We start from the raw sequence: 26,780 nt of genomic DNA on the forward strand, positions 1-26,780 counted from the left end.
GTGGATTATAGTAGGACCTAATACAGGAAGTGGTTGTGAGGATTCAGTTGTTGGGGGAGTTTATAATGGCCCTGGTTATGTCTTGACGCAGCAAAGATTTGAAATGGCAGACCAGCGTTACAGCTCAGAGTTTTATTTGGCAAACAAAGGATAGTACACCCTCAAGGCATGAGGGCAGGCTGACCCCAAAGGAGAGGTGTCTATCCGTCTTGGCTTCCTCTTTTTATATGTTTGTGTACTCCACCCTTTGAGCCCTATGCAAATTGGGGGCCTGTTTGTTTCACCTGAGGTTCTCACTCCTGTCCTCGGATTTTCTTTTGTTCCATTTTTTCAGGTTTTTTTCCTCTCTTTGTCTTTTAGCCACTACCATTTTGGACTCCTTTTTCCTATTCTAACTACCTAACACAATGAAATGATACATATTTTAAAAAGTACTTAACATAATGTCTAAGCATTCAATATATTGGCTATCATCATCACTATCTTATTTTGCATATAAAATACTGTTATTTATCTTTTAACCTGCAGACTTCTTAACTCCCTTGCAGATAAAACTTCTTTACGCATAATGTATTAATCATATCTTATACTTCCTGTGTTTTATGATGTTTTGCCATCTTAAAAGCTGGGCTTCCCTGGTGGCTCAGAGGTTAAAGCATCTGCCTGCAATGCAGGAGACCTAAGTTTGATCCCTGGGTCGGGAAGATCTCCTGGAGAAGGAAATGGCAACCCACTCCAGTACTCTTGCCTGGAGAATCCCATGGACGGGATTAAAAGAGCTTGCAGGCCAAAGAAAACGCTGGTGGTAGGGCTAACCCACTCTTACAGAGGGCAAAGAACTCAGCTGGAATTGCTTCTTTCATTTGCAGACCAAACAATCCTGGGTCTAGAGCCAAAACCGCCTCCTTATCTAAATCTCACAGGTGAAGCCAATACTTCTCTGCCCTAGATCATTCCAAGGGCAGGTACCAGGCAACCAGAAACACTTCTATAGCCCAAAGCCTGCTGGAATTATTCAAACTGGCTAGTCCTAAACATTTTACCCTGCCCCAGCTCTTTCTCTGTGGTTTCTCACAGAAACTCTATTAAAGACTCTAGCCTGGACTTTTCCCTTGCTCCTTCCTGCCAAATGACCCAATCTCACTGACTCCCCTGTGATCCTGCATGACATACAGTGACTACTTCTCTAGGACCTGTGAGTATAATCAACCTCCAAGCTTCATTCTCTTTTCCTCCTGTGGCTGCATTGTCCATTCCCTACGGATATTCTTACAACATATGGCTTATATCATCCTGTACTTACTTCTTGCTTTTCTTCCATTGCATAGAGGAGATAATTCCAGGCCTCCCTCTCTTCAATGTGGAACTATAACACAGGAAGCTTGGGACATTTATGGTGTGTGGCCATAGATTGGGAAAAGGAAAATCTAGATGTTTCAACTAAAGACAATAGTAACAGAATTGAATTGGGAATTCATTTGAAGAAGAGACCGTAGCCTCCATGAACATGTGTAAATGTAATGTAAACAATTCTCCTCTACTCTTTAGGATGTTGCTTCTGACCCAAGACAATACTATTGAGGAACAATATCCAGGTCTTAATCCTGGGCAGGCTCCTGTAGAAGCTGTTCCAGTCTTTAATGCATTTGCCATCAACTTCTGATATTTTCCAATTGCAAACTGCAAGTGAATTGTACTTAAAGTAGCCTGAAGGGATATTAATTAGATTTTTTCCCATTAATCTTTTGAGAGGATGTCCTGTCAGCAATGAAGCATTTCACTGTTAATCAGAAAATCAGCTGCATATGCTGGACTGTAGAAAAGATAAATCTCAAATCAGTCAATTTTGCACTTGTCAGCAGCTCAAGTGAAATATTTGGTGGAGTTAGGGTATAAAACTGTTACCCAAGAGGAAGATTCTATTCCATTCATCACACATATATTGAACTCCTTTGTACCCAACACTGTTAGAGATTGCAAATGCAAAGAGTTCTAAATTCAGACAGTTTGGGCTGGAATCCTAGTCCTATTAACATGGGTAAGTTTCTTTAACTTCTTATATTAGGTCACAGAGAGATTCTCTCTCTTATAATCGTCCAGATGTGCTGTGCTGCACAAGATCCTCCAGGATCCCAGTTCCCAGTTTTATGCTGTGCTGTTCCCTAAACATATTGTCTTCATCTGCCTCATTAAAGCTGGGTCACTGCCATGTCTTCAGTCAAAGTCCCAAGGACAATGTTGTAAGCCAAGATTCAGAAATGAAATGCATCACTTCCGCTCACATCCTATTTGCCCAAATTTGCCATGTAACCCAGTTACCAGGGCAGAACCAGCTGCAAGGGAGTCTGGGAAGGGCTGTCTACCAGGGCAGCTGTGTGTCCATCTTAAACTAAAAGTGCAGGTTCTATCGGTAGAAGGTCGACATGGGGAATGTTCAAAATGTCTGCCACACCTCCTGGACTTCTGTTTCTTTATCTCTAAAATGGGGGTTATCATAGTATCTACTTCATAGGGTTGTGTAAGACTTACATGAGAAAACGGAAGACAGGGTTTAGCATAAGTGTCTAAAACACATTTGAAAGTGAAGTGAAAGTGTCAGTCACTCAGTCATGTTCGACTCTTTCCAACCCTATGGTATAGCCCACCAGACTCTGCAGTCCAAGGATTCTCCATGCAAGAATACCAGAATGGGTTGCCATTTCCTTCTCCAAGGGATCTTCCCAACCCAAGGATTGAACCCAGGTCTCCCACACTGCAGGCAGGCTCTTTACTGTCTGAAAACATAGTTAGAGTGTTTAGTAAATGTTACAGATTTTTATTATTAAGGAAAAATACTTCCTTTCCAATGCTTGTAATCCATCAATGGAGAGAATTGCTTAAATCATTAACTAGTGAGAGCACATAGGATGGCGCAATTAATTTTCTGGAGTGGAGAGAACAGGAATTAGAGGAAGGAGTTGTAGCAGGGGTGACAGTTGAGCAAGTCTTTAAAAAAAAATAAACAGGACTTTGCAGAGAAGAAAATGGACAACAGCATATTCCAGCAAAATAGCACAGCATGAGAAGGCTTGGAAATAGGAAAGTGGAACAGGGAAATATTTTTCATGTCATGATCCTTGAAGCTCTTATTTTAGCATTATCTGGGTCCCAGCCAGGACACATAGAGTAAAGTAGTTGGTCCTTGAAAACTACATTTCAAAGAAATCTGTCCAAGCATTATGCTTCAAACTGGCTCAGAGCACAGAGCTCCTAGGGCAGAGGGTGATGAATTTTGTGCAGATTACAAAGAATGAGGCTAAGGGAGGTGGGAAGGAGGTTCAGGATGGGGAACACGTGTACACCTGTGGCGGATGCATGTTGATGTATGGCAAAACCAATACAATATTGTAAAGTAAAAAGTCATAATAATAATTAAAAAAAGAAAAGCTTTGCAGATAAACAATTTTAAAGGACTTAAAAATATTAAAATAAAATGTCACCATTTTCTATGCATTCAGTTCTAAGGTCAACCATGTAAACTAATGGATGTAAGAACTGAGAACAACTTCAGTTATTAGCCAGTACCAAACTGATTAGACATACCATATTCCATAAAACAGGCATATGTTCACACAGATTTTGCCGATACAAAGCTGGTTCTGATCTTTTTTTGTATAATTTTGAATGTCAAGATATATTTCTAGTCATTAACAGCATAATGTCTTCTTAGAAATTGCCACAAGCACATAAAAAGCATATTTTTCTGAATGCTAACAGATATACATGTAAGATACCAATGACAACAAAAAACTGAACACATGTGAGCACAATCTTAACTCTGCAGAGTTTTGCTACTGGAACTGTTTTTGTTAAGATTATTCATCATCTTTCAAATTTGAGCTGGTAACGAATTATGATATTTCTTTAGCCAAGACCCTAAGAATATTTTCTGAGTAACCACTGGGAAATAAATAGGGATGAATCATATCAGCAAAATGATAAATTCTACTCAATAGATCAAATTTTTAATTTCATTTTTCATTTTATTAATTATCTGATAGACCTACAAATGCAGTGTAATTTAAGAGAACACATATAACACATGCCATTAAAAACTCTAGAGGGAAGTTTAGCATCCCACAGCTACTGTGACTAGGTGAAGCACACAGCTCTGCTGCACTATTGAACATCAGTTGTGTCAATTGTTCGACAAAGGAAGGACTGTGTTAAGACAGTCAGCATAGTATGAAAAGTTTTCATCTAAACAAGGAGTTTTTTCGTAACATGCTGGGCCAATATGGTTTGTGGTTTTCTTAAAAAAAAAATACCAGATTCCTCTGAATTATAAAAATAAATAATTTCATCTATATTTTAGGTGAAAGACAATACCTTTAACAGAGAAGAAAAGCTATTTCGATCTTTAGAAAAGACTGTGAGGCACTGTGTGAAGAACATTTCATTCTGTCTCCAACACATACAGGTGGGTGCGACACCACTGTCTTTTTCAGTGTTTCTCTACAAGAAGGTCTTGATGTCTCTGGTTTTAATAAGGAGTAGATGTGACTGTTCATTCATTTATATGATGACACCTTTTGGACCAAATTTGGGAGGCTCCAAGGTGCTGGTGAAGGAAACAAATACAAAGACTTGGGTTTTGCTCTCTGTCCTCTTCCTCTTCCATCCTTCCCCTAATCTAAGTCATCATACAGTGGGACAAGCATGGTTCACGTGCTTGCCACATGGGGCTTTACCATTAGCATAGTTTCTTTATAATATGCTAAATGGTAGACAAGGTAGAAATATTATTTGCTTGATTATACCAACATATGTCTTTCCAGGCCTGAAAACACATATTTGCAAATTTAAGATTAGGACTGAGAGAAAAAAAGAAAACCAAAAGAGGGGAAAAAATAAAACTAGAGAAATTAAAAAGTTAAAAGTGCATAATATAAAGGCAATAAGTTCAGTTCAACTCAGTCTCTCAGTCGTGTCTGACTCTGCGACCTCATGGACTGCAACACACCAGGCCTCCTTGTTAATTGTCAACTCCTGGAACCTGCCCAAACCCACATCCATCAAGCTGGTGATGTCATCCAACCATCTCATCCTCTGTCGTCCCCTTCTCCTCCTGCCTTCAATCATTCCCAGCATCAGGGTCTTTTCTAATGAGTAAGTTCTTCTCATCAGGTGGCCAAAGTATTAGAGCTTTAGCATCAGTCCTTCTAATGAATATTCAGAGTTGATTTCCTTCAGGATTGACTGGTTTTATCTCCTTGCAGTCCAAGGGACTCTCAAGAGCCTTCTCCAAAACCACAGTTCAAAAGCATCAATTCTTTGGCACTCAGCTTTCTTTATGGTCCAGCTCTCATGTCCATTTGTGACTACTGGAAAAACCACAGCTTTGACTAGAGGGACCTTTGTCGGCAAAGTAATGTCTCTGCTTTTTAATATGCTGTCTAGGCTGGTCATAGCTTTTCTTTCAAGGAGCAAGTGTCTTTTAATTTCATGGCTGCAGTCACCATCTTCAGTGATTTTGGAGCCCAAGAAAAGAAAGTCTCACTGTTTCCATTGTTTCCCCATCTATTTGCCATGAAGTGATGGGACCAGATGCCATGATCATAAAAACCACAAAAACCCACATGTACATCTCAAATTCAGCTGTAGGGTACCTCCCAGTCAACCCCAAAATGGAGATATGATCATGCAATTTTAAGACAAACCAAATATCTCTATTTATTTTATAACTGGTAATTTGTAACACCCACTTTACAGTTCTGATCCTTTTCCAGGGGATCTTTCCCACCCAGGGATCAAACTCACATCTCTTGCCCTGGCAGGTGGATTCTTTACCACTGAGCCACTTAGGAAGTCCTAGTTAATAAATGGTCCCTTCCTATTTTCTAGTTTTTCTCTTGGATATGTTTTGGAAGATGTTTGCATGCTTTAAAAGATGATCATACCAACAGAAGATTAAGCTGACAGGCATAGTGATTTGGAGACAAGGTTCTATGTTACATAACCAACAAGCCATATTCTTTTTTTTTTTAACTGATGCAAGACCTGATTTTGCAGTCAGATTTGCTAATCTCTTCCTAAAGCCCTGACTTCTATGAAAGGAAAATCAAACCATAGTTATAACATCCAGAGGGCAGTGGAAACCCTGTGCCTGATACACTTTTCAAGGAGTCAGTGCCTCCTGGGAACATCTACAGAAAAGTCTTCTATTTCCACTAACTGATTCAACAAAAGTGTGATCATCTTCTCTTAAAGAAAAGATTAAATTCATCAAGGAAAACTGACGACTTAAATCAAAGAGGAGTGGTTTTTTAAATAAGAGATCTGTAAGAATTGAATGATTAAAAATAGCCAACAAGGGAATTTAAGATGGATTCTACTTAATAAAAAAGAGTGTCGTACCAACGGAGCAATATGAGAAAGCAACAAAGGGAAAAGTAAGGATATAGGCAGTTACAAGAAACCTAACTGTGCAAAGTGTTTACAGAATTTTTCCTTCCCTTTGTCTTTTTCTCTCGGTGGTACCAGTTATATTGATGAAGTGCACACTTGGGATGCACTTCCTTGTACTCACTTCAGAAGTTTGCACTTTTGGTAACTTTGCTCTTGGCTTCCAGGATGCCATGCCTTTAGCTCTGCAGAGCATGATGGAGCTCCAGGAGATTTCACACAACAAAGATGAGGAGGAGAGCAGCTATTCAGAGTCTTCAAGTAATGCCCCAAATCCCTCTGAAGACTTTGTAAGTTATTTATATTCACAGATGAATGCAAATGGAAATAGTAGGGTGAGAAGAAAAGCTGCTTTTCATTTACTTCTTTGGAACTAAAAATAAAACGTGCACTAAAGCAAATACTAATGTGAAAATTAGTAGATTTAAACAGGAGTTTTTTTAATCATTAAATATTTTGAAGTGGATTTGTGAGGCTTTTATTATAATCAAAATTTAAGAGGGCTCCAGACTGTGTTTGTAGGATATCCAGTGTCTGTGCAGCTTTTAAAATCAACATTTAGTTTAAGTCTGCAAATGGTATATTAGGGATTTATTAAGTTAGGAAGCTGTGATTTTCTTAGAGGAATCTCTGGAAATGCCTAGAGTTTTTACAGGAAGAGTGAAGATATTCTGTGAGGATGACTTTTATTAACATACTATACACTGGAATGTAAGAGAGTAATAGTCGCTCAGTTGTATCCAACTCTTTACGACCCCATGGACTGTAGCCTGCCCGGCTTCTCTGTCCATGGAATTCTCCAGACCTGAACACTGGAGTGGGTAACTGTTCTCTTCTCCAGGGGATCTTCCCAACCCAGGGATCGAACCCAGGTCTCACACATTGCAGGCAGATTCTTTACCATCTGAGTCACCAGGGAAGCCCAAGAATACTGGAGTGGGTAGCCTATTCCTTCTCCAGGAGATCTTCCTGACTAGGGATCAACCAGGCATCTCCTGCATTGTAGGAGGATTCTGTACCAGCTGAGCTACCAGTGAAGCCAAGTAAGACCTTTCTGTTCACAAGGGGCTTTTATTTAAGAGTCATAGATCTTCTGTTCTGTGGTAAAATATTTGTTTCCTAAGAATTATATAAAATATACAGAATTATAAAGCAAAAATTGGGAATCATTAAAAACATGCTTGAGGCAAGAAAGTATTTGGGCAGCAAACTAGTCTGAGTAATATTTATTTTAATTTAGTATCTTGGGCTAGATAGGTATTATTATTTCATAATAATATTTCAAGTATTATATAAAAGATATAATAGACTCCTCCATCATCCTGAAGGTCCTTGAAAATGACATTGTTTTTGTATTGGTATTATTGGCATTTGGGGTCAGATGAATCTTCACTGAGTGGCCTTTGTATTGGAGGATATTTAGCTTTCCTACCAGGCTCTGAATCCCAGTAAATGTCTGCCATCTCATATTTTTGAATCCTGGGAAGTGATACAACACCCACTCCAGTAGAAAAACACCCAGAGACATCTAGCTTTCCTGGCACTGGGTAATGGAAAGTCATGATTACATCTGAAACTAACATGGTAGATTAGATGGATGGGAGGGAGGAAGGGGGTGGGAGAGACAAGGAGAAAGGAAAGGGTTTTTATAACATGTTAAATGGAAAAAATGTGCCTTGTTCTTTATATGTTTTCTGGACTTAATTACAGTGAGCACATTTTAGAAAAGTCCTCATGGGTTTGCTCTCTGGTTTAATTCTGACTCATTAAGGTGATAAATATTTATTGAACACCCTGTAAGACCATAGTATATAGCTTCTCCATCATCAAGCATGCTCCAGAACCTGACAGAATGAAGAGATAAGGTGTCCTTCCCTACCTTGCATAAAACCACAGGATGATAAATTAGGCTAAATTAGAAAGCTCAATATAAAAGTACCTTTGTATGAATAAAGTGTATTGAACTCTTTTAAAAAATCAAATATTAAGCACTCAAATCTAAAGGCAGAGCAATTGTTTTTATCCAACCATGAGAATATCTATCTACACATTTTGTATAGCACAAAATATGAGAATAAAATCTGATTCTTATTTGTTCCAATCATAATTCCTATGTACAGATGAACTGGTTCATGTCTGTGGGTCACAGAACATATATATTGTAACTATATTCTAATATTGTAATTAGTGGAATAGGAAATGACAACCCACTCCAGTATTCTTGCCTGGAAAATTCCATGGACAGAGGGGCCTGGCAGGCTATAGTCCATGGGGTCACAAAGAGCTGCACATGGCTGAGTGACTGAGCATTGTAATTAGATTATTCATTCAGCTATGTCACAAACACAGTAATTCATCGAAGAACAGTAAACAGATTCTTTGCTTAGTTGACAGACTCATTAAATAATCTGCAGGTGTATATTGATTATTTTATAAGCTAGATATCAAATTTAATCTGTGCTGGCTATTGCTGGCACCAATATGAGATTGGTTTCCCTCCTCTTCTCCAGTTCCCAAGAGTTCATACAAAGTTACCAGAGTTCATGAGTGCGTGCTAAGTCGTTCAGTCATGTCCGACTCTCCTCTGTCCATGGGATTCTCCAAGCAAGAATACTGGAGTGGGTTGCCGTGTCCTTCTCCAGGGTATCTTCCCAACCCAGGGATCTAACCCAAGTCTCCTGCGCTGGCAGGCAGGTTCTTTACCACTAGCATCACCTGGGAAGCCCTACCAGGGATCACATAAGTTATTTAATACAAACTGCTGCTCAGATGCTGATTCCCTAGAACATCTTTCAGGGTACAAAAGAGAAATCTTTTTCCAAATTGCTATAGCCTAATCATGACACCCAAGCATATATAATAAAGGGAAATATTGGGTAGTTAGCAAACATAGGAGACTTAGAACAGAGGGGAGGCAAGAGGAAACAAAAGAAATTAAATATAGACTGCTCAGGTGCTGGCATGGAGCTAGACAGTGATTCAGTGTTCATTTTCAATGCCTCAGAACCACAAATATAACAATTTAGGACACAGGATCATCATCGGCTTAATCCTGCAAGGTATTTAAAGAGGAAGCAATAACTATCTAGCCATTTCTGTAACAGGAACAAAATACCTGTAATAAGGGGGTACTCTCTGTATAGAAGATACAATTGCACTACCAAAATTAACCAGCAGGGTAGACAGGGAAGGGGTGGTGGTTGCAGGTGTGGGAGGAACAGGACATAGCCTCTCCTAAGACCAACTGTCCTCCTTTTATTGCTAGCAAAGGAGGCAAATGATATGTGCATTATTAATAATACAGGTTTGGTAGTCCAAGGTGGAGATTACCTGCAATGCTATATTCGGGAGGAGCTCCACTTGGCTCTGAGATTAGAAAGAAGGGGAAGGGGAAAGTGTGGAGGGAGATGGCCCCACTGACAAAGCCAATGGTTGTGGAGAGAAGACTGGAGCATAGTTTGGGTGTGCAGGTTTCAACTTTTGTAGTCTTCTTCCTGTTCACTCTTCAGTTCCAACGTTAGAGTCTAGAGTTTCTATTTTAGGTCCTTGCACAGGTTTAGCTAGACAAAAAAAAAAAAAAAAAAAGAAAGAAAGAAAGAAAGAAACACAACACGATCCCTTGCTCTTCGAACTTGGCTGGGTACTTTGCTGCCTTCCTTTGTGCTCCAGCAAGGAGGAAGTAAGCCTGTTGCTAACAGCTCCGGGCTTGGTATCGGGTGTTCCTCTCCGTCATGGCGTTGTTCTGCTCTTTTGGCAGGCAGCTCATTTGCAGAAGCTCGTCCTGACGCCCCTGTCAGCCCTGCTGTCCCTTTTCCCAGGGCCTCAGAAGCTAATCCAGAAACGCTATGACAAACTGCTGGACTATAACAGCTACTTGCAGGGGGCGGCGGCGGATGAGTCAGACTTGGCCAAAAGGGAATATGAGGCCCTCAATGCCCAGCTGGTGGAAGAGCTCCAGGTGTTCAATCTGGCCGCGCGGAAGATCCTCCTCAATTGTCTGTGCAGTTTCGTCACCCTGCTCAGGGACCTGATGATCGTGGCCCAGCGGGTTCACACCACCACGGTGCCGGTAAGCACAGCAGCAGGATCTGTCAGAAACCACACCGTGCAAAGCAGCCTGCTCATAGCGTGCTTGAGTGTGGTGTGCATGAGTGTGGTGTCCGTCAGAGAGTGTTCTGCTCCTTATCCCTCTTCCCCACAGGAAGCTAAAAGCAAGTTTCCTGGTGCGGGTTTACTGTGACTTACACACACGGAGTTCTTTTTGGAGATTCCTTTTCAAACACCGAACATCTTTCAGCTTGGCTCCCTTTGTTGGCAGAGCCAAAGTAGCTCCATCTGCCTGATGCGATCTTGAAGCTTATCAATTTATATTTTGTATTATCTTCCTATTCAACAGTGTCTAAATGTTAACCATGACTTAGACATGGATCCAAAAATAAGGCCATCTCAGTGTAGTGACAGAAATAGGATATCTGTCAAACCAGTCTTTGTTTTGCTTTTGTGTTTCTCTGAGGAATAGAAGCCTGATGTGTGTGTGTGTGTGTGAGACAGAGAGAGAGAGAAATATGTGCATATATATATGCATATATCTAAAACAGGGCTTCTTGGTGGCTCAGCAGTAAAGAAGCCGCCTGCAATGCAGATGTGGGTTCCACCCCTGGGTCAGGAAGATCTCCTGGAGGAGGAAATGGTGATCAATCCACTCCCGTATTCTTGTGGGGAAAATCCCATGGTCAGAGGACCCTGGTGGGTTACAGTCCATGGGATCACAAAGCCTCGGACATGACAGAAGCGACTGAGCATGCATGTGTATATAAAACATAGATATAGTAGTACGAAAAATATATATCTATACCTATATATCTTAACTTTCCATTAGGGTATAATTTTATAATCATTTTCTGAAGAAGAAGAAAGATATTTACAGCCTAATATCAATTTAAAAAAAAATTAGCTTCGTTACCTGGCCTTTTAAGTGTATTACTTATCTTTCAGCTGGTTAGATATTTAATGGACATTTGGAGAAAAATATATTGTATAATTAACTTTTAACTTATCCTCTGAATTAAGTTAAGTTGGATAAATAGGTGCTACATTTACTTGGCTCAAGAGAAAAAGCTATATAAAAATGTATAAGCAGCCTCACACCCATTCTGACTCCAAACCACCTCATCTCCTGCTCTCACCCCCATTGACATTAGTTATTTTTATTGTGCCATTAAAAATAATAAATGTAAATATGTGTTTTATTTCTTACACAAACTAGCAAACTATAGTACCCTTCTGCAGCTTGTGTTTAACATCCATGTCAGTACATGGCCTCATCATTTCTTCTACATCTTTATATGTCTACTGCATAGTTGTACAATATTTTTTGGTAACAACTTTATTGAGATATAATTCACATACTATATATTCCACCTGTTTGCTGCTGCTGCTGCTAAGTCGCTTCAGTTGTGTCCGACTCTGTGCGACCTCATAGACGGCAGCCCACCAGGCTCCCTCCACCTGTTTAAAATATAACACTTCAATGATTTTTGTAGATTCACAAGACTCGTGCAGCCATCACCACAATTTTAGAAAATGGTCATCACTCCCAAAAGAAACTGTGCCATTGGCAGTGACTCCACTTTCCCCCTAAGCTCCCCAGTCCCAGACAACCACAAATCTCCTTTCTGTCTCGACAGATATACTTATTCTGGACATTTAGTATAAGGAGAATTTTACAACATGTGGTTCTTTGTGACTGGCTTCTTTCACTTAGTGTAATGTTTTCAAGTTTTGTCCATGTTGCAGTGTGTTTTACAACTTAATTCTTTTTATTGCCAAATATTACATTCTATGGGTATATTACATTTTATGTATCCATTCATCAGTTGGTGAACAATTGGGTTATTTCTACCTTTTGGCTATCATGAATAATGCTGCTATGAACATTCAAGTTCTTAATAGACATATGTTTCCACTTCTCTTGGGTGCATACCTAGGAGTGGAATTTCTGGATCATAAGCTACTCTATGCTAACCTTTGGAAGAACTGCCAGTCTGTTTTCTGAAGTGGTTGCACTATTTTACATTCTCAATAGTTATGATCAAGGGTTCCAATTTCCTCAATCTGTCTTTTTATTATGGCTGTCCTAGTGGATATGAAGTGATAACTCATTGTGGTTTTGATTTGCATTTCTCTGATCAGTCCCCTATTTTAATTTTTTAATCCCCCCCATTTTTAAACTTTTAAAATTGAAGTGTAGCTTATAAGATTATATGCAGTAAAATGCATCTATCTGAAGTGTATATCTCAATGAATATTTGCACATATATGCATCTGAGTTACCACCACCCAGATCTAGATATAAGCCTTTTGTGGTTCCCTGTTAGGGAACTATAATTTCCAGATTACAGTCTTCCAAAGGTAACCACTCTTCTGACTTATATTACCATACACTGTTTGGCCCAGTTTGTATTTTATATAAATGAAATCACATAGCATGTATTCTTGTGTATATTAATCTGTCCCTATTGCAAATTTGGAAAACTCAGCAGTGGCCACAGGACTGGAAAAGGTCAGTTTTCATTCCAGTCCCAAAGAAAGGCAATGCCAAAGAATGCTCAAACTACCACACAATTGGACTCATCTCACATGCTAGTAAAGTAATGCTCAAAATTCTCCAAGCCAGGCTTCAGCAATATGTGAACTGTGAACTTCCAGATGTTCAAGCTGGTTTTGGAAAAGGCAGAGGAACCAGAGATCAAATTGCCAACATCTGCTGGATCATGGAAAAAGCAAGAGAGTTCCAGAAAAATATCTATTTCTGCTTCATTGACTACACCAAAGCCTTTGACTGTGTGAATCACAATAAACTGTGGGAAATTCTTCAAGAGATGGGAATACCAGACCACCTTACCTGCCTCTTGAGAAACCTGTATGCAGGTCAGGAAGCAACAGTTAGAACTGGACATGGAACAACAGACTGGTTCCAAATAGGTCAAGGTTGTATATTGTCACCCTGCTTATTTAACTTATATGCAGAATACATCATGAAAACGCTGGGCTGGAAGAAGCTGGAATCAAGATTGCTGGGAGAAATATCAATAACCTCAGATATGCAGATGACACCACCCTTATGGCAGAAAGTGAAGAGGAACTAAAAAGCCTCTTGATGAAAGTGAAAGAGGAGAGTGAAAAAGTTGGCTTAAAGCTCAACATTCAGAAAACGAAGATCATGGCATCTGGTCCCATCACTTCATGGGAAATAGATGGGGAAACAGTGGAAACAGTGTCAGACTTTATTTTTCTGGGCTCCAAAATCACTGCAGATGGTGACTGCAGCCATGAAATTAAAAGACGCTTACTCCTTGGAAGGAAAGTTCTGACCAACCTAGATAGCATATTCAAAAGCAGAGACATTACTTTGCCAACAAAGGTCCATCTAGTCAAGGCTATGGTTTTTCCTGTGGTCATGTATGGATGTGAGAGTTGGACTGTGAAGAAAGCTGAGCGCCGAAGAATTGATGCTTTTGAACTGTGGTGTTGGAGAAAACTCTTGAGAGTCCCTTGGACTGCAAGGAGATCCAACCAGTCCATTCTAAAGGAGATCGGTCCTGGGTGTTCTTTGGAAGGAATGATGCTAAAGCTGAAACTCCAGTACTTTGGCCACCTCATGCGAAGAGTTGACTCATTAGAAAAGACTCTGATGCTGAGAGGGATTGGGGGCAGGAGGAGAAGGGGACGACAGAGGATGAGATGGCTGGATGGCATCACCGACTCGATGGACGTGGGTTTGGGTGAACTCCGGGAGTTGGTGATGGACAGGGAGGCCTGGTGTGCTGCAGTTCGTGGGGTTGCAAAGACTTGGACATGACTGAGCGACTGAACTGAACTGAACTGATTGATAGATATTTGGGTCATTTCCAATCTTCTTCTATTACAAATAGTGCCAGAGTGATTTTATATGTGAGTAAATGTATTAAAATCTTTAGGAGAGATTTCTGAGTGTCCACTAGTGTGTGGAGCGATCTGATTGCAATTTCATTCGGGAACTCCTGGTGATAGCCATCAGCAGGTCTTTCCTCTTGCGTTGTTCAGAATCTTCAGAGATGTCCTTTCAAGTTTTCTGTCTAAAGGGTAATGGTTGACTGTGAAGCCCGGTTGGCAGGGTCTCTGGATCCAGTCTGTATCCACTCACTTAATCACCCTCTTTCTAACTTGGGTCCCCACTGTCATTTGTGCCTAGTGTCCCAGTCTAGAGACTCTCCATTTTACCATTTGCAGAGAAGAAAACTTCCATCATCTGCTAAAGTATGAAAGTCACCCAGATTCACTGAGATGGAGAAAGAATCTTGGGATCCGCCTGCTTCAGAACAGTTCCAGTTGTCTGTATCTGCATAACAGTTTACACCAAACATGGCGGTGTGGAACAACCCATGGTCACTTATTATTATGGTCTCTCATGGTTCTGGGGTTCACTGGGGTCAGGTAATCACTCTCGATGTCTCAGTCAGATAATAGCTGGGGCTGAAGTGTCACAAAGATTTTCTCGGGCCATTGTCTAAGGTTGGTGGTTGGACCATGATAGAAGACTCAAGCAGTTGGAGATTGGAATAGCTGGGGTTGCAGATACCCCACTCCTTCCACCCCACTCCCACTGGATCTTTCAACATGGTCTTTTAATATGGTGAAGCCAGTGCAACTGGACTTCTTCTATAGTGACTAGAGTCTCCCTAAAGTGTCCCAAGAGAAATGTATCATTTCTACCTTTAGGTACCACAGTTGGCTTCAAGCATCTCTGAAATTCAGAATCGAGTACTAGAAGAGGTTCAAAACCTGAATTTTGTAAAGGATAACAGTGCTACCTTTATTGAGAGGAAACTTAGTTTCGAAAAGAAGAAGCCTGTGCAAACTCTGGTGAGTTTGGTAGCATTCAGTAACAATGATGACTATCACTTGCTTTCCTTGTTCAAATCATAGTATGTTATTTTTCATATCACTTATTTCATTCTAGTATCTTATAATTACTTATTACACATAGAATTTCTCATTTATTTCTACCCTCTGCACTATGATCTCCATAAGGTCATAGGTTTTTATCTGTTTTGTACAAGATGTATACAGAACAAGTGCCTAAGTGTGCTTGACGCAGGTAGGCACTTGATAAATATCTGGCAGGTGAAGGAACAGAATTTTGTAGAGCAAAATCATTACAGTTTAAACCTTACATTTTTCTAGATAAGGAATCCTATTCTGCAGAGATGAAGTGGCTTTCTCAATGTCACTTAGTAGTAGAGCTGGGACAGGGGCCAAGCCTCTTGACTCCTGCCTAATTTACTGATATTATTTCCCAGAAAAATACATGCACATATACAATGTAATTAATTAAATATTATTTATAAGTGCTTAATACATAAGTGCCTACAATATGGCAAAAAATTTAAAAATGTTCAACAACCAAGAAGGATTAGAACCTCTGCCTTTTTATTCTCAGCCGAATTTTTTTTCTTCTCGACAACACTGCCCTCATGTGCTAACTAGAGAATGTTTCACTGCATAAGTCAGCTAAGTACTTTCACAATAATAGCCTGATCTATGCCTCAACATTGAAATAATCCCAAATTAATGTATGGCTTCCACATTTCAAAAAACCTCCAGAGAAGAAATACTTACCAGTATTTATTTGTGAGGATTTTATTATACATCTGTCTAAATAAAAATCTCTCCTAACTTTCCAGCCAGAAGTGCCACGCCAAACGGACACTCACCGCTCCAAACTTCTATCCACATACAGCACAGAGGAACTCTATCAAGCTAAGCGCAAGTGCAATGCCACACAAGAACATGACATCAATCTTCTGGAAGGGGAGTTGGTGGCTGTGATCGAACAAAAAGATCCACTGGGGAGTACCAGCAGGTGGCTTGTTGACACAGGAAGTGAGTTTTTTGCATAAGGTGCAAAGAACTTCCACCTCTCTACTACTTGAAATCTTCCCAGGGGCCTCTGTGTGCTTCTCCAAGTGCAACTGTTTGGAAAGGGTATATAAATAACCTTGTTTCTTCTTTTTATTTCCTACCCAGTTATAAAAGGATATGTGTATTCCTCCTTCCTAAAACCCTACAATCCAGCAAGAGTGCAGAAGGTGGATGCTGAGAACAGGTTCTGCGACGATGACTTTGATAACATCAGCCTCTTTGTGTCTTCACGGCCAGCCAGGGACAGTGTCGCAGGCACCCCAGAAGGTAGCATAAGTGGTAGCAGCTCATCCCTTAGTGGAACATGTGGGAAGTCTGAAACAAACAGTACTGATGCTGACAGTCTTCAAGAGGCAGATGAACAGGTAAGAATTTGAACCTTGATGTGAAGAGGCTTGGCTGTTCAAATCATGAAATATGTTCTCTCTTACCGTGAGACTCTGGAAGTGTCAGCTTCTGTTTTGTGTACCTTTTTCAAGGGATTTAATTCTCAGAGTCTGTTTCCTCAAATGAGGAAAAGAAGACAGTAATTCCCACTTGGCCAAGTTGATTCGAGGATTAGAGATAATGTGTAAGTGAGCTATCTATGAATCGGTTGTTTTTAATCTCTAGCATAACACCACCACATAATGACATATACTATATACTGAAACTTTGAAAAGCTACCATTCCCCCATTTAACCAGCGCAAAGTCTATTGGCATAATCCTTTCCCAAAATGGTAAGCTAACTACTATATAGGGCTCCTTTTGCTACCTCAGAAAGTTTCGATTTATTTATTAATCCCCAGTGGTGACCAATTAACTGGTTCATTTTTTTAAACTTGCTTTTTTTCTTTAGTGGCTTTTTTATTAATTAATATTAACTTCTTTAAAAAAATAAGGTTAATACATGTTATTTGTGAAAAGTTAAAATAGTAGAAAAATATATGTAAATTAAAAGTAAACGTCTTTATTCTCTCCTCAGTCCTACTTTGCAGAGATAATATGCAGGTATATATTTTCAAATACTGTATTTATCTGAGTATATTTATACTTACATGAGTGGGAACATATATGTTGTACATAATTTTTTTCACTTAACAATATATCCTAGACACAACCATACTTAAATATCTACCTTCTTCCTTAACAAATTCTGCATAATACTTCATTATTCAGATATATCACAGTTTATGTAACTATTACCATAATAACAGACATTCAGAATATTTTGAGCTTTTTAAAAATTTCAAACAATATTTCAGGCAAGATCCTTATTCATCTATTTTTATACACTTAAATGAATATATCTGTAAGGCAAGTTCCTAAAAATATTGGAGCGTCAAAGGAGATATAAAGTCTTGATAGACAGTGCCATACTGCTCTTCAAAAATATTTTATCTATTTAATTTCTTTCAACAATACACTGAATGCTGTCCAATTCATGTCTGAAACTTTAAAAATGGTTTTATTAAGTACTTACTTACATATCATAAATTTTATGCAATTTAAATATACAATTCACTGACTTTTAGTATACTAACAGTTACCTGAATCCAACTTTAGAACATTTGCTTTACCCTAAAAGATTCTTTGCACTCATTTGGAGCCCTTCCTGTTTCCCACTTTTAGCCCCAAGAAATCTTTAATCTACTTTTTTCCTCCATAGATTTGCCTTCTTTGTATTTTTTGTATTAATGAAATCACACAGTATGTGGTGTTTTACAGACAGCTTCTTTCACTTAGCTTAATGTTTTTTGAGATTCACCCATGTTGTAGTATGGATATGTAGTTTGTTGCTTTTTATTGCCTAATAGTATTTTATTCTTCGAATATAGCTTATTTTGTTTATCCATTCACCAAATGATGGACATCTGGGATATCTTCTATTATGAATAATCCTGCTATGAACATTTTTGTGCAAGTCTTTGTGTGAATTTCATTTTTCTTGAGTGGAATTGCTTATTGGTACCATTAAATTTTTAGAAGACTGTCAAGCTGTTTTTCAAAGTGATTGCACCATTTTATGTATCCAACAACAATCTATAAGGATTGTGAACTGCAGTTGCTTCATACTCTTGCCTTATTGCCTTTTTTTTTTATCACAGCCATCTTAATGGAAGTGAAGTGGTATCTCATTGTAGTTTTGATTTACATTTCCCTAATGACTGATGCTGTTGAATATATTTCATGTTCTTATTGGCCATTCCTGTTTTTTTTTTGATGAAATGTCTTTTCAGGTATTTGCCCATTTAAAAATTGGGTTCACTTCTGTTCTTATTATCCAGTTTTAAGAATTCTTTATTTTTCTGGATACAGTTCTTTATCAGATATGTAATTTGCAAGTATTTTCTCCCAGCCATGGCTGATTCTAAACTCATCTCTACATTCCTGTGTGTTTTTACCACTTTCCTGTCTTGAAGTTTCAAAACCCTTTTTTCACTTATTCACTCTCTTAGCTTATTCAGAGTTTTTATAAGACTATATAATGTTACAATACCAACTGGTTAATGAATTTTTATCAGTGAAATCCATATACTTGATTAAATGTCCTGGCTGACTTTGCCTTACCTCAATAACCTGGAAGGACAGACATTGGAGGACGAAATTTGTGAAGACACCCTAAAGCTGGTTTGATGTTGAGTTCTAGTTTTTACTTGGCTTTACAGGAACTTTTAGATTAAGTGCCTCACTTAGGCACATTTTGTAGTTTAACACTGCATCTAGTGCCTACTAGCTGCTGCTACTGCAGAGTAATTAATTGCTTTGAGTAATCCTATCAATATGCATCATGGGAATTAGGTCCATTAGAAGTTTCCATTACTGAGGGGAAAAGTAAGAATTTTCTTTTGCTCAAAACAAAGTATATTAATGATATCTTCCCAAAGTGCTGTTTGTTCTCCTTTTCCTCTGAATAGACTGTGGTGTCATGGATAGAAATACAAATATTATTACTGGTACAACTGAATTAGAAAAGGCAGCTTGGATCTGTGAACACATAGGATCCCCTGTACCCTTCATTTGACTTGAAATAACCCAACTCAAATTTCAGATTTCTTCCATTAAATAATAATGCCATGATCTGTATTAGGTTTCTATGCTGCTTAACAGATTATCACAAACTAAGTAGCTTAAAACAACATAAATTTATTATCTCATCATTTTCTTGGTCAGAAGTCCAGACCACAGCTTAGCTGGGTGCTTTGCTTGGAATCTCAGTGCTGCAGTCTAGACGTTTGCTTGGCTGTGCTTCTTTCCGAAATTCAAGGTTCTCTTCCAAGCTCGTGGTGATGGCAGAATTTAGTCCCTTGTTTCAGTAAGACCAAGGCTTCCATTTTCTTGCTGGCACAATCTTTGGTACTTCTCAAAGAAGACCAAGTTTAATAATGGCTAAAATCCAGTTTTAGAGGGAAGTAATGTCTGAGAATCAGTGCTCTTTTTTTCCATGTGAATAATACTGAGAACATAATTTTTTACTTCTAAAAAGTTGGTTGTTTTGTAATAATTCTAGATTCACTATCTGATCCCCTCTTAACGTTTTTCAACTGCTTATAATAATGCTATATGTCTAGCATGTAATCATTTAAAAAGTGCTTCAAAAGTTAGAAGGCTGTAACATAATGTATCTAACTAGTCATTAAAATGATGCTTTACAGAGCTATTTATTGACATGAAAAGATTTTAAAATATATCTTGAAGTGAAAAAGCAGGTTGCAAAAATTATGTGTACTATAATTACATACTTAATACCACTTTAGGTAGGTAGGTAGAAAGAAAAGAAGAGGACAAGGAAGAAAGGATAAAAGAACAAGGTATTCATAGAAATTGGGTAAATTTTTGTGTGCTTACCTTTATTTGAAACTTTTTTCTTTTACAAAAATTACTTGCATGATAACAATTTATATTTTTTAACTAAAGAACATGAAGGCTTGCTTTTGTGGGTGAGAGAGAATGAGCATTTTTCACGCAATATGACTATCTTGGCTGCCTGAGCTAATATGATATAATATTGTAAATGCTCATTTTGCAGATTTTAGTTTTGGAAAGGAAGATTAAAATATATTATGATTTTAGTTGTTGCCAATTAGAGAACTGGGATGAAATCAGTAAAATGAGTGAAGATAGGTAATGTGGCTCACTAAGCGAGGAATAATTAAATGCACAATTATAGAATTAGGAAATGGCGAATTGGCAGTGGTACCGCAAGGAAAGAGCTGGTGGTTATAAGCAGTAAGTAATAAATTGGGTATGAGTCAATGATACAATAATACAGGGTGTTATTAAAAAAGGAAATATTGTGGAGAACTGGATTGTAGTCACAGAATATTGTACATAAAATGAACCAGAGCTTTATATATTGCAGAGAAGTAATTAATAAAATATATTTTACTGAATGCCAAGGAAAGGATCAGATGATTATGGCTTAAATTTCTAAAACTGTAATAAATGTGTCTAGACCAAAACATAGTAATATTGAAAGTTGAAGGATATGGCTTAGAACAATGAAAACATTTTTTAAAAAGAGAGAAAACCTTTAGCTCTTAAATCCATAACAAGCTGAAAATTTCTAACTTGTAGTCTAATGTTATCAACTACTGTCTCTTTAAAAGCAGATTTACTTCCATTTTGAATATTTATCTTATGTTAAATGGAGGTACAAACATATCTAAAAATTGAAAAATTCTCATCCTAAGGTAACTTTGGACTATGATCATCTAAAGTATTCAAAGTGTATAATTTTGTAATTTAACTTTAAAATTTTATGAGTGTTTATATTGAATGTTTAAAATATAAGCTTTGCTAGGTAGATTTTATATTCCCCTTGAGAGTATATCTCCCAAATTGAAAGACCACCACACATATTTAGGAATCATATTATTAGTAGGTAATTTGACTTGATAAAAAATCTATAGCTGCACTGATAAAGTATGTATATTATGTATGCATGTATGGATGCTAAGTTGCTTCAGTCCTGTCTGACTCTGTGTGACTCTATGGACTACAGCCTTCCAGGCTCCTCTGTCCATGGGATTCTCCAGGAAAAGATACTGGAGTGAGTTACCATGCCCTCCTCCAGGGGATCTTCCTGACCCAGGGATTGAACTCATGTCTCTTATGTCTACCTGCATTGGCAGGCATGTTCTTAACCAATAGCGCAACCTAGGAAGCCCCATAATATGTATAAAAATTGCAAAAGATGGCTAGCAACTACTAATGTGGGCTCTTAAAGATTATTTCAGAAGCTGTATTATAATATATCATATTCCTGAAAGCTTTTGCAAACCATATCTTCCACTCTGTTCTTATGGGTATATTCAATGCCTTCACTTTCTAAACAACAAAAACAGCAGCACCAGTATATTAGAGATTCTAGTCCCTTTCTACAAGAATACACTCTGCACATCCTTGCTAGAACAAGAGTTTGGTTCCTAAAGTACTATGAGATATGAATGAAGCACACGATTTGGAGTTGGAAGATACAGTCCAAGTAGTACCAACTAGCTCTATGATTAGGAGCATGTTACTTCTCCAAGTTTCATCTCACAGGGTTGTTAAGGAGACAGCACATTTGACATGTAAACTGTTGTGAGAGCTATAAAAGGTGGTCATTATTGCTACCATCTCTCATCTGAGATGGGAATGCCAGACAACCCTACCTGCCTCCTGAGAAATCTGTATGCAGGTCAAGAAGCAACAGAACTGGACATGCAACAACAGACTGGTTCCAAATAGGGAAAGAAGTACATCAAGACTGTATATTGTCACCCTGCTTATTTAACTTATATGCAGAGTACATCATGAGAAACGCTGGGCTGGATGAAGCATAAGCTTGAATCAAGATTGCCAGGAGAAATATCAATAACCTCAGATATGCAGATGACACCACCCTTAGGGCAGAAAGTGACGAACTAAAGAGCCTCTTGATGAAAGTGAAAGAGGAGAGTGAAAAAGTTGGCTTCAACCTCAACTTTCAGAAAAGTAAGATCATGGCATCCGGTCCCATCACTTCATGGCAAATAGATGGGGAAACAATGAAACATTGAGAGATTTTTTGGGGCTCCAAAATCACTGCAGATGGTGATTTCAGCCATGAAATTAAAAGATGCTTGCTCCTTGGAAGAAAAGCTATGACCAACCTAGACAGCATATTAAAAAGCAGAGACATTACCAACAAAAGTCTGTCTAGTCAAAGCTATGGTTTTTCTAGTAGTCATGTATGGATATGGATGTGAGAGTTCAACTATAAAGAAAGCTGAGCACTGAAGAATTGATGCTTTTGAACTGTGGTGTTGGAGAAGACTCTTGAGAGTCCCTTGGAGTGCAAGATCCAACCAGTCAATCCTAAAGGAAATCAGTCCTAAATACTCATAGGAAGGACTGATACTGAAGGTGGAACTCCAATACTTTGGCCACCTGCTGTGAAGAATCAACTCACTGGAAAAGACCCTGATGCTGGGAAAGATTGAAGGGAGGGAGGAGAAGGGGATGACAGAAGGTGAGATGGTTGGATGGCATCACTGACGCGATGGACTTGAGTTTGAGTAGGTTCCGGGAGTTGGTGATGGACAGTGAAGCCTGGTGTGCTGCAGTCCATGGGGTCACAAAGAGTCGGACACAACTGAGTGACTGAACTGAACTGAACTGATGGTTACCATTCCATTGCTCAAGAATTTATGGCATCTCCTTTTTGGTTTTCTCTTTACTTCTTTAATTTGCAAAATGATACATACCCACCAGTCTGTCTTGTATGTATCTTGTATGACTCAAGATAATCTCATGTGTTCTCGTATGATATTCAAGCCTTTCAGCCTTACTTTCAAAACAAACCAACATATATTTGAATTCCTACTATATATCATTGATATGGTCAATGGAGAAAAGTTAAAATGTGGTTCCTCTCCTCTAGCTCATGCTAGAGCTGTTGAAATGATACATGTCAGTGGTGTCAGAATACCAGCAAAAGCTAAATAGTTCAAGTTCTAAAGAACAGCTTATGCTGTATCTGTACCATTGACCCTTGAACAACTCTGGGGTGAGGGAGCGGACCCCTGGGCAGCTGAAAATCCACAAAAAATTTTGATTCCCCCCAAACCTAACTCCTAATAGTCTACTTTGAGTAGAAGCCTTGATGATGATATAAACACTTGATTAACATATATTTTATATGTTTATGTATTTTATATATATATACATACAATAAAGCTAGAAAAAATATTAAGAAAATCATAAGGAAAAGAATACATTTAAAATACTTTACTGTATTTACCAATATGTAAGTTTATGTCATTTATTTACAAAATGAATCATTTCTTAATACATCAACATTATATGATATAAAGCAAATGTAATTTTATTTGCATTACTAATGCTAGACATCAGAAATTAAAAAATTATATAAAAAAGAAAATCATATTTATTTACAGGTATAACAATTTATGCATTGAAAACAAAGCAGCACTTGGATTGTTTTATGGTAGCTTAGTATAATCAGTATGATTGCTTCACAGTAGCCTAACCTATTCACTAATGACAAAATCATAAAATTTTTTTGGCATACAGTATTACAGTCATAGTCATAGTATTGGGTGGGCCAAAAAGTTTGTTCGGGTTTTTTTGAACAACCCAAACAAACCCAAACAAATTTTTTGCCCACCAATACAAACTGGAAATATTACACTTCTTAAAAAAATCACTTACCTGTGATGATAGGCTGATATGCAGTCTCTTCAGTTATGAGAGGCATACTGAATGGTAATATAATTCTTTGAAAGCAAAGTTATAAAACAGTAAGAAAACATTATAACATTATTAATTTTATGTTAAATATCACTCATCTGATTTAGTAATTTAGTATTTTATACATTCATGACATCTTATTTTTTATCTTTTCAGTATTTCTTAACTATGTGGTTCATCTGTGAGTTTTTTCAAATAGTCACAAATCTCCCCAGTTTTTTACAATATATTTACTGAAAAAAAGTGTGTAAATGGATCCACTCAGTTGGGTATTGCCCAAGGATTAACTGTAGTCCCTGCTCCACAACCCAGTCTCCCGCTCAATGGATTTATCTTATTTCTTGTTTCCTTTTTATCCTGATCCTCAGCTTTGAGAAAGCGAATCTGCCTGCCTTTTCCATGTACTGTTTCCGTGTATACTCTGTACCTTTGAATAGGAAATATCTACCCTCTTTATTAACTTTGTGACCTATACAAGGTTACTTCTTCCAAAACCCAGCTCACAAACTAGCTTATATATATACACACACACACATATATATGTGTGTATTTATGTGTGTATTTATCACCTGCATTTGCATGGTGTTTTTTTTGTTTGTTTTGCTTTGTTGTTTTTGCATGTACTCCCATTTTTTCAGCATTTTTTTCCCTAGTGGGGTTATAAGTGCTCGACAATATAATATCTGGCAACTAATAGATACATAGTAAATTTTAATTAAATAAATGAATGAATAAATATTGTTAGCTGACTGCTTAATTTTATAACATAACTAAACATTTTTATTAACAGTCTTAGTGGAAGAGGGACTAAACACTTAGAGGCTTCTTCTGCATCTAATAATTATGAAGTTTTCTTTTAAGGTTAAAGAAAAATTCTGGTCACTCAAAGAATTTAAAATTATAAATTTAATACACTGTCATTATACAGGTTTATAAAATTAGAAAATAAATACAAATAAGAAAAATTTAGTAATACTTCTAAATCTTGGAAATCTTTATTATGTTTGTCTAAAATTTTAGGTTCTACTTCTAATAATTATACTATTCAAAGAAAACCATCTAACAGTATTAGACTTATATTGTACATCTGGTTTCTTTTTGACTGAGTATTTTATCATAAGCATTTTCCTGTGTTGTCTCAGAAAACAGTATTTTTATGACTACAGATTTCCTTAGTGTAAGCATCTAGAATTTAACTATTGTTTACTGAACCTTTAATGTTATTCCACCTTCCTCCCACTTTTCACCTTATAAGTAAGTGGGTATTACATTAACATTATTATGCAATAATCTCTTCCAGTGTTTCCATTTCTGTAGAAGAGACTCTGAGCTATTACTGAATCAAAAAAAGCTAACATTAAAAAGATTTAATAAAAAGTTCCAAATTGCCTTCAAGAATGAATAATTTAGACTCCTTCCAACAGAACAATAAGAATGGCAATTTCACTGTTTTCATCTTGGACCATACTTTGGCAAAATAAATCCAACAAAGGAGTTGGGGAAATGTAACTTTAGGAAAATTCTAAATCTTGGAAATCTTTATTGTGTTTGTCTAAATTTTTAGGTTCTGCTTCTAATAATATCATTTGCTTCTTTGTCTAGATTTTCTATGCAGTTCATGCCTTTCAAGCACGGAGTGACCATGAACTTAGCCTTCAGGAATACCAAAGAGTTCATATACTTAGATTTTGTGACCTAAGTGGTAATAAAGAGTGGTGGTTAGCTGAAGTTCAAGGCCAGAAAGGCTATGTTCCAGCTAACTACCTTGGGAAGATGACTTACGCTTAAGAAAATAAGCCTTTGACTTTGATTTTCTGGCAAGTTGTTGATTGACTACCTCATAAAACTGCCGTTACAACATGTTGGCCTAGAAATCAAGAAACCTCCAAACTATTAATATAAGAGCTGACACCACTTCAGATTTTAAGGAAGACTATGCTTCCAAACAAGATAATTTCAAAATGTACAATAAGGAATGCATGTCGAAGGAAACACCAAACACACTAAACAGCAAAACAAACCGCCAAAGCTCCAACTATCAACTCCTTAAAAGTGATCTTCCAAAAGGGTAAATGTATTCTTTATCATCATGAAAGGCTGGATCTAAGGATAAAGTTTTTTCAATTTACTGTATTTTATTTTTCTGTATTATATATTTTGCCTTAAATGTTTTTGTTTTTATATTTTTCTCTTTTGAACATGCATGCATGTATATACCTACACACACATATATACCATAACATTACATGGTTTTACACACATATATGTGTACTATGTGGTACAGATTATACATATATATACATGAACCAGGGAGTGTACTAAAAAGACATAAGAACAGAAATCGATTACTTAATTAACAGTCAACTAGAAGCCTGATGTGACTCTCTCTTTAATGGAAGTTTTGAATTTAAAAGAACCCTGACTAACATAATGGTAATATCTAACATTTACTGAATGCATATCAAGTGCCAGACATTATTATAAATGCTTTGTATGTGGTAAATTCTTTAATACTCAAAACATTATGAGGAAACTATGGCCTAAATAGATGAAATGATTTATTTAGCCCAAGTTACATTGCTAGTAAGTGGTAGGGCTGAAATTCAAGCCTAGATCTAGTTATAGAGGTCCATACCCATAAACATTACATGGTATA

The 26,780-nt window shown here is 37.6% G+C and overlaps 1 protein-coding gene across 1 annotated transcript in view; it reads left to right on the forward strand.

Moving 5' to 3' along the window:
* Nucleotides 1-25,912, forward strand: part of ARHGEF38 (Rho guanine nucleotide exchange factor 38) — a 150,477-nt gene extending 124,565 nt beyond the window's left edge. Inside the window, exons 8-14 of the mRNA XM_055587875.1 lie at nt 4,355-4,459; nt 6,612-6,734; nt 10,202-10,513; nt 15,205-15,348; nt 16,170-16,368; nt 16,513-16,772; nt 25,727-25,912. Coding sequence (XP_055443850.1) covers nt 4,355-4,459; nt 6,612-6,734; nt 10,202-10,513; nt 15,205-15,348; nt 16,170-16,368; nt 16,513-16,772; nt 25,727-25,912 — 1,329 coding nt within the window. The remainder of the gene's footprint in view (nt 1-4,354; nt 4,460-6,611; nt 6,735-10,201; nt 10,514-15,204; nt 15,349-16,169; nt 16,369-16,512; nt 16,773-25,726) is intronic.
* The last annotated feature ends 868 nt before the right edge of the window (nt 25,913-26,780 follow it).

This window comes from Bubalus kerabau, chromosome 7, assembly GCF_029407905.1.
Source record: "Bubalus kerabau isolate K-KA32 ecotype Philippines breed swamp buffalo chromosome 7, PCC_UOA_SB_1v2, whole genome shotgun sequence".
Classification (NCBI taxonomy): domain Eukaryota; kingdom Metazoa; phylum Chordata; class Mammalia; order Artiodactyla; family Bovidae; genus Bubalus; species Bubalus kerabau.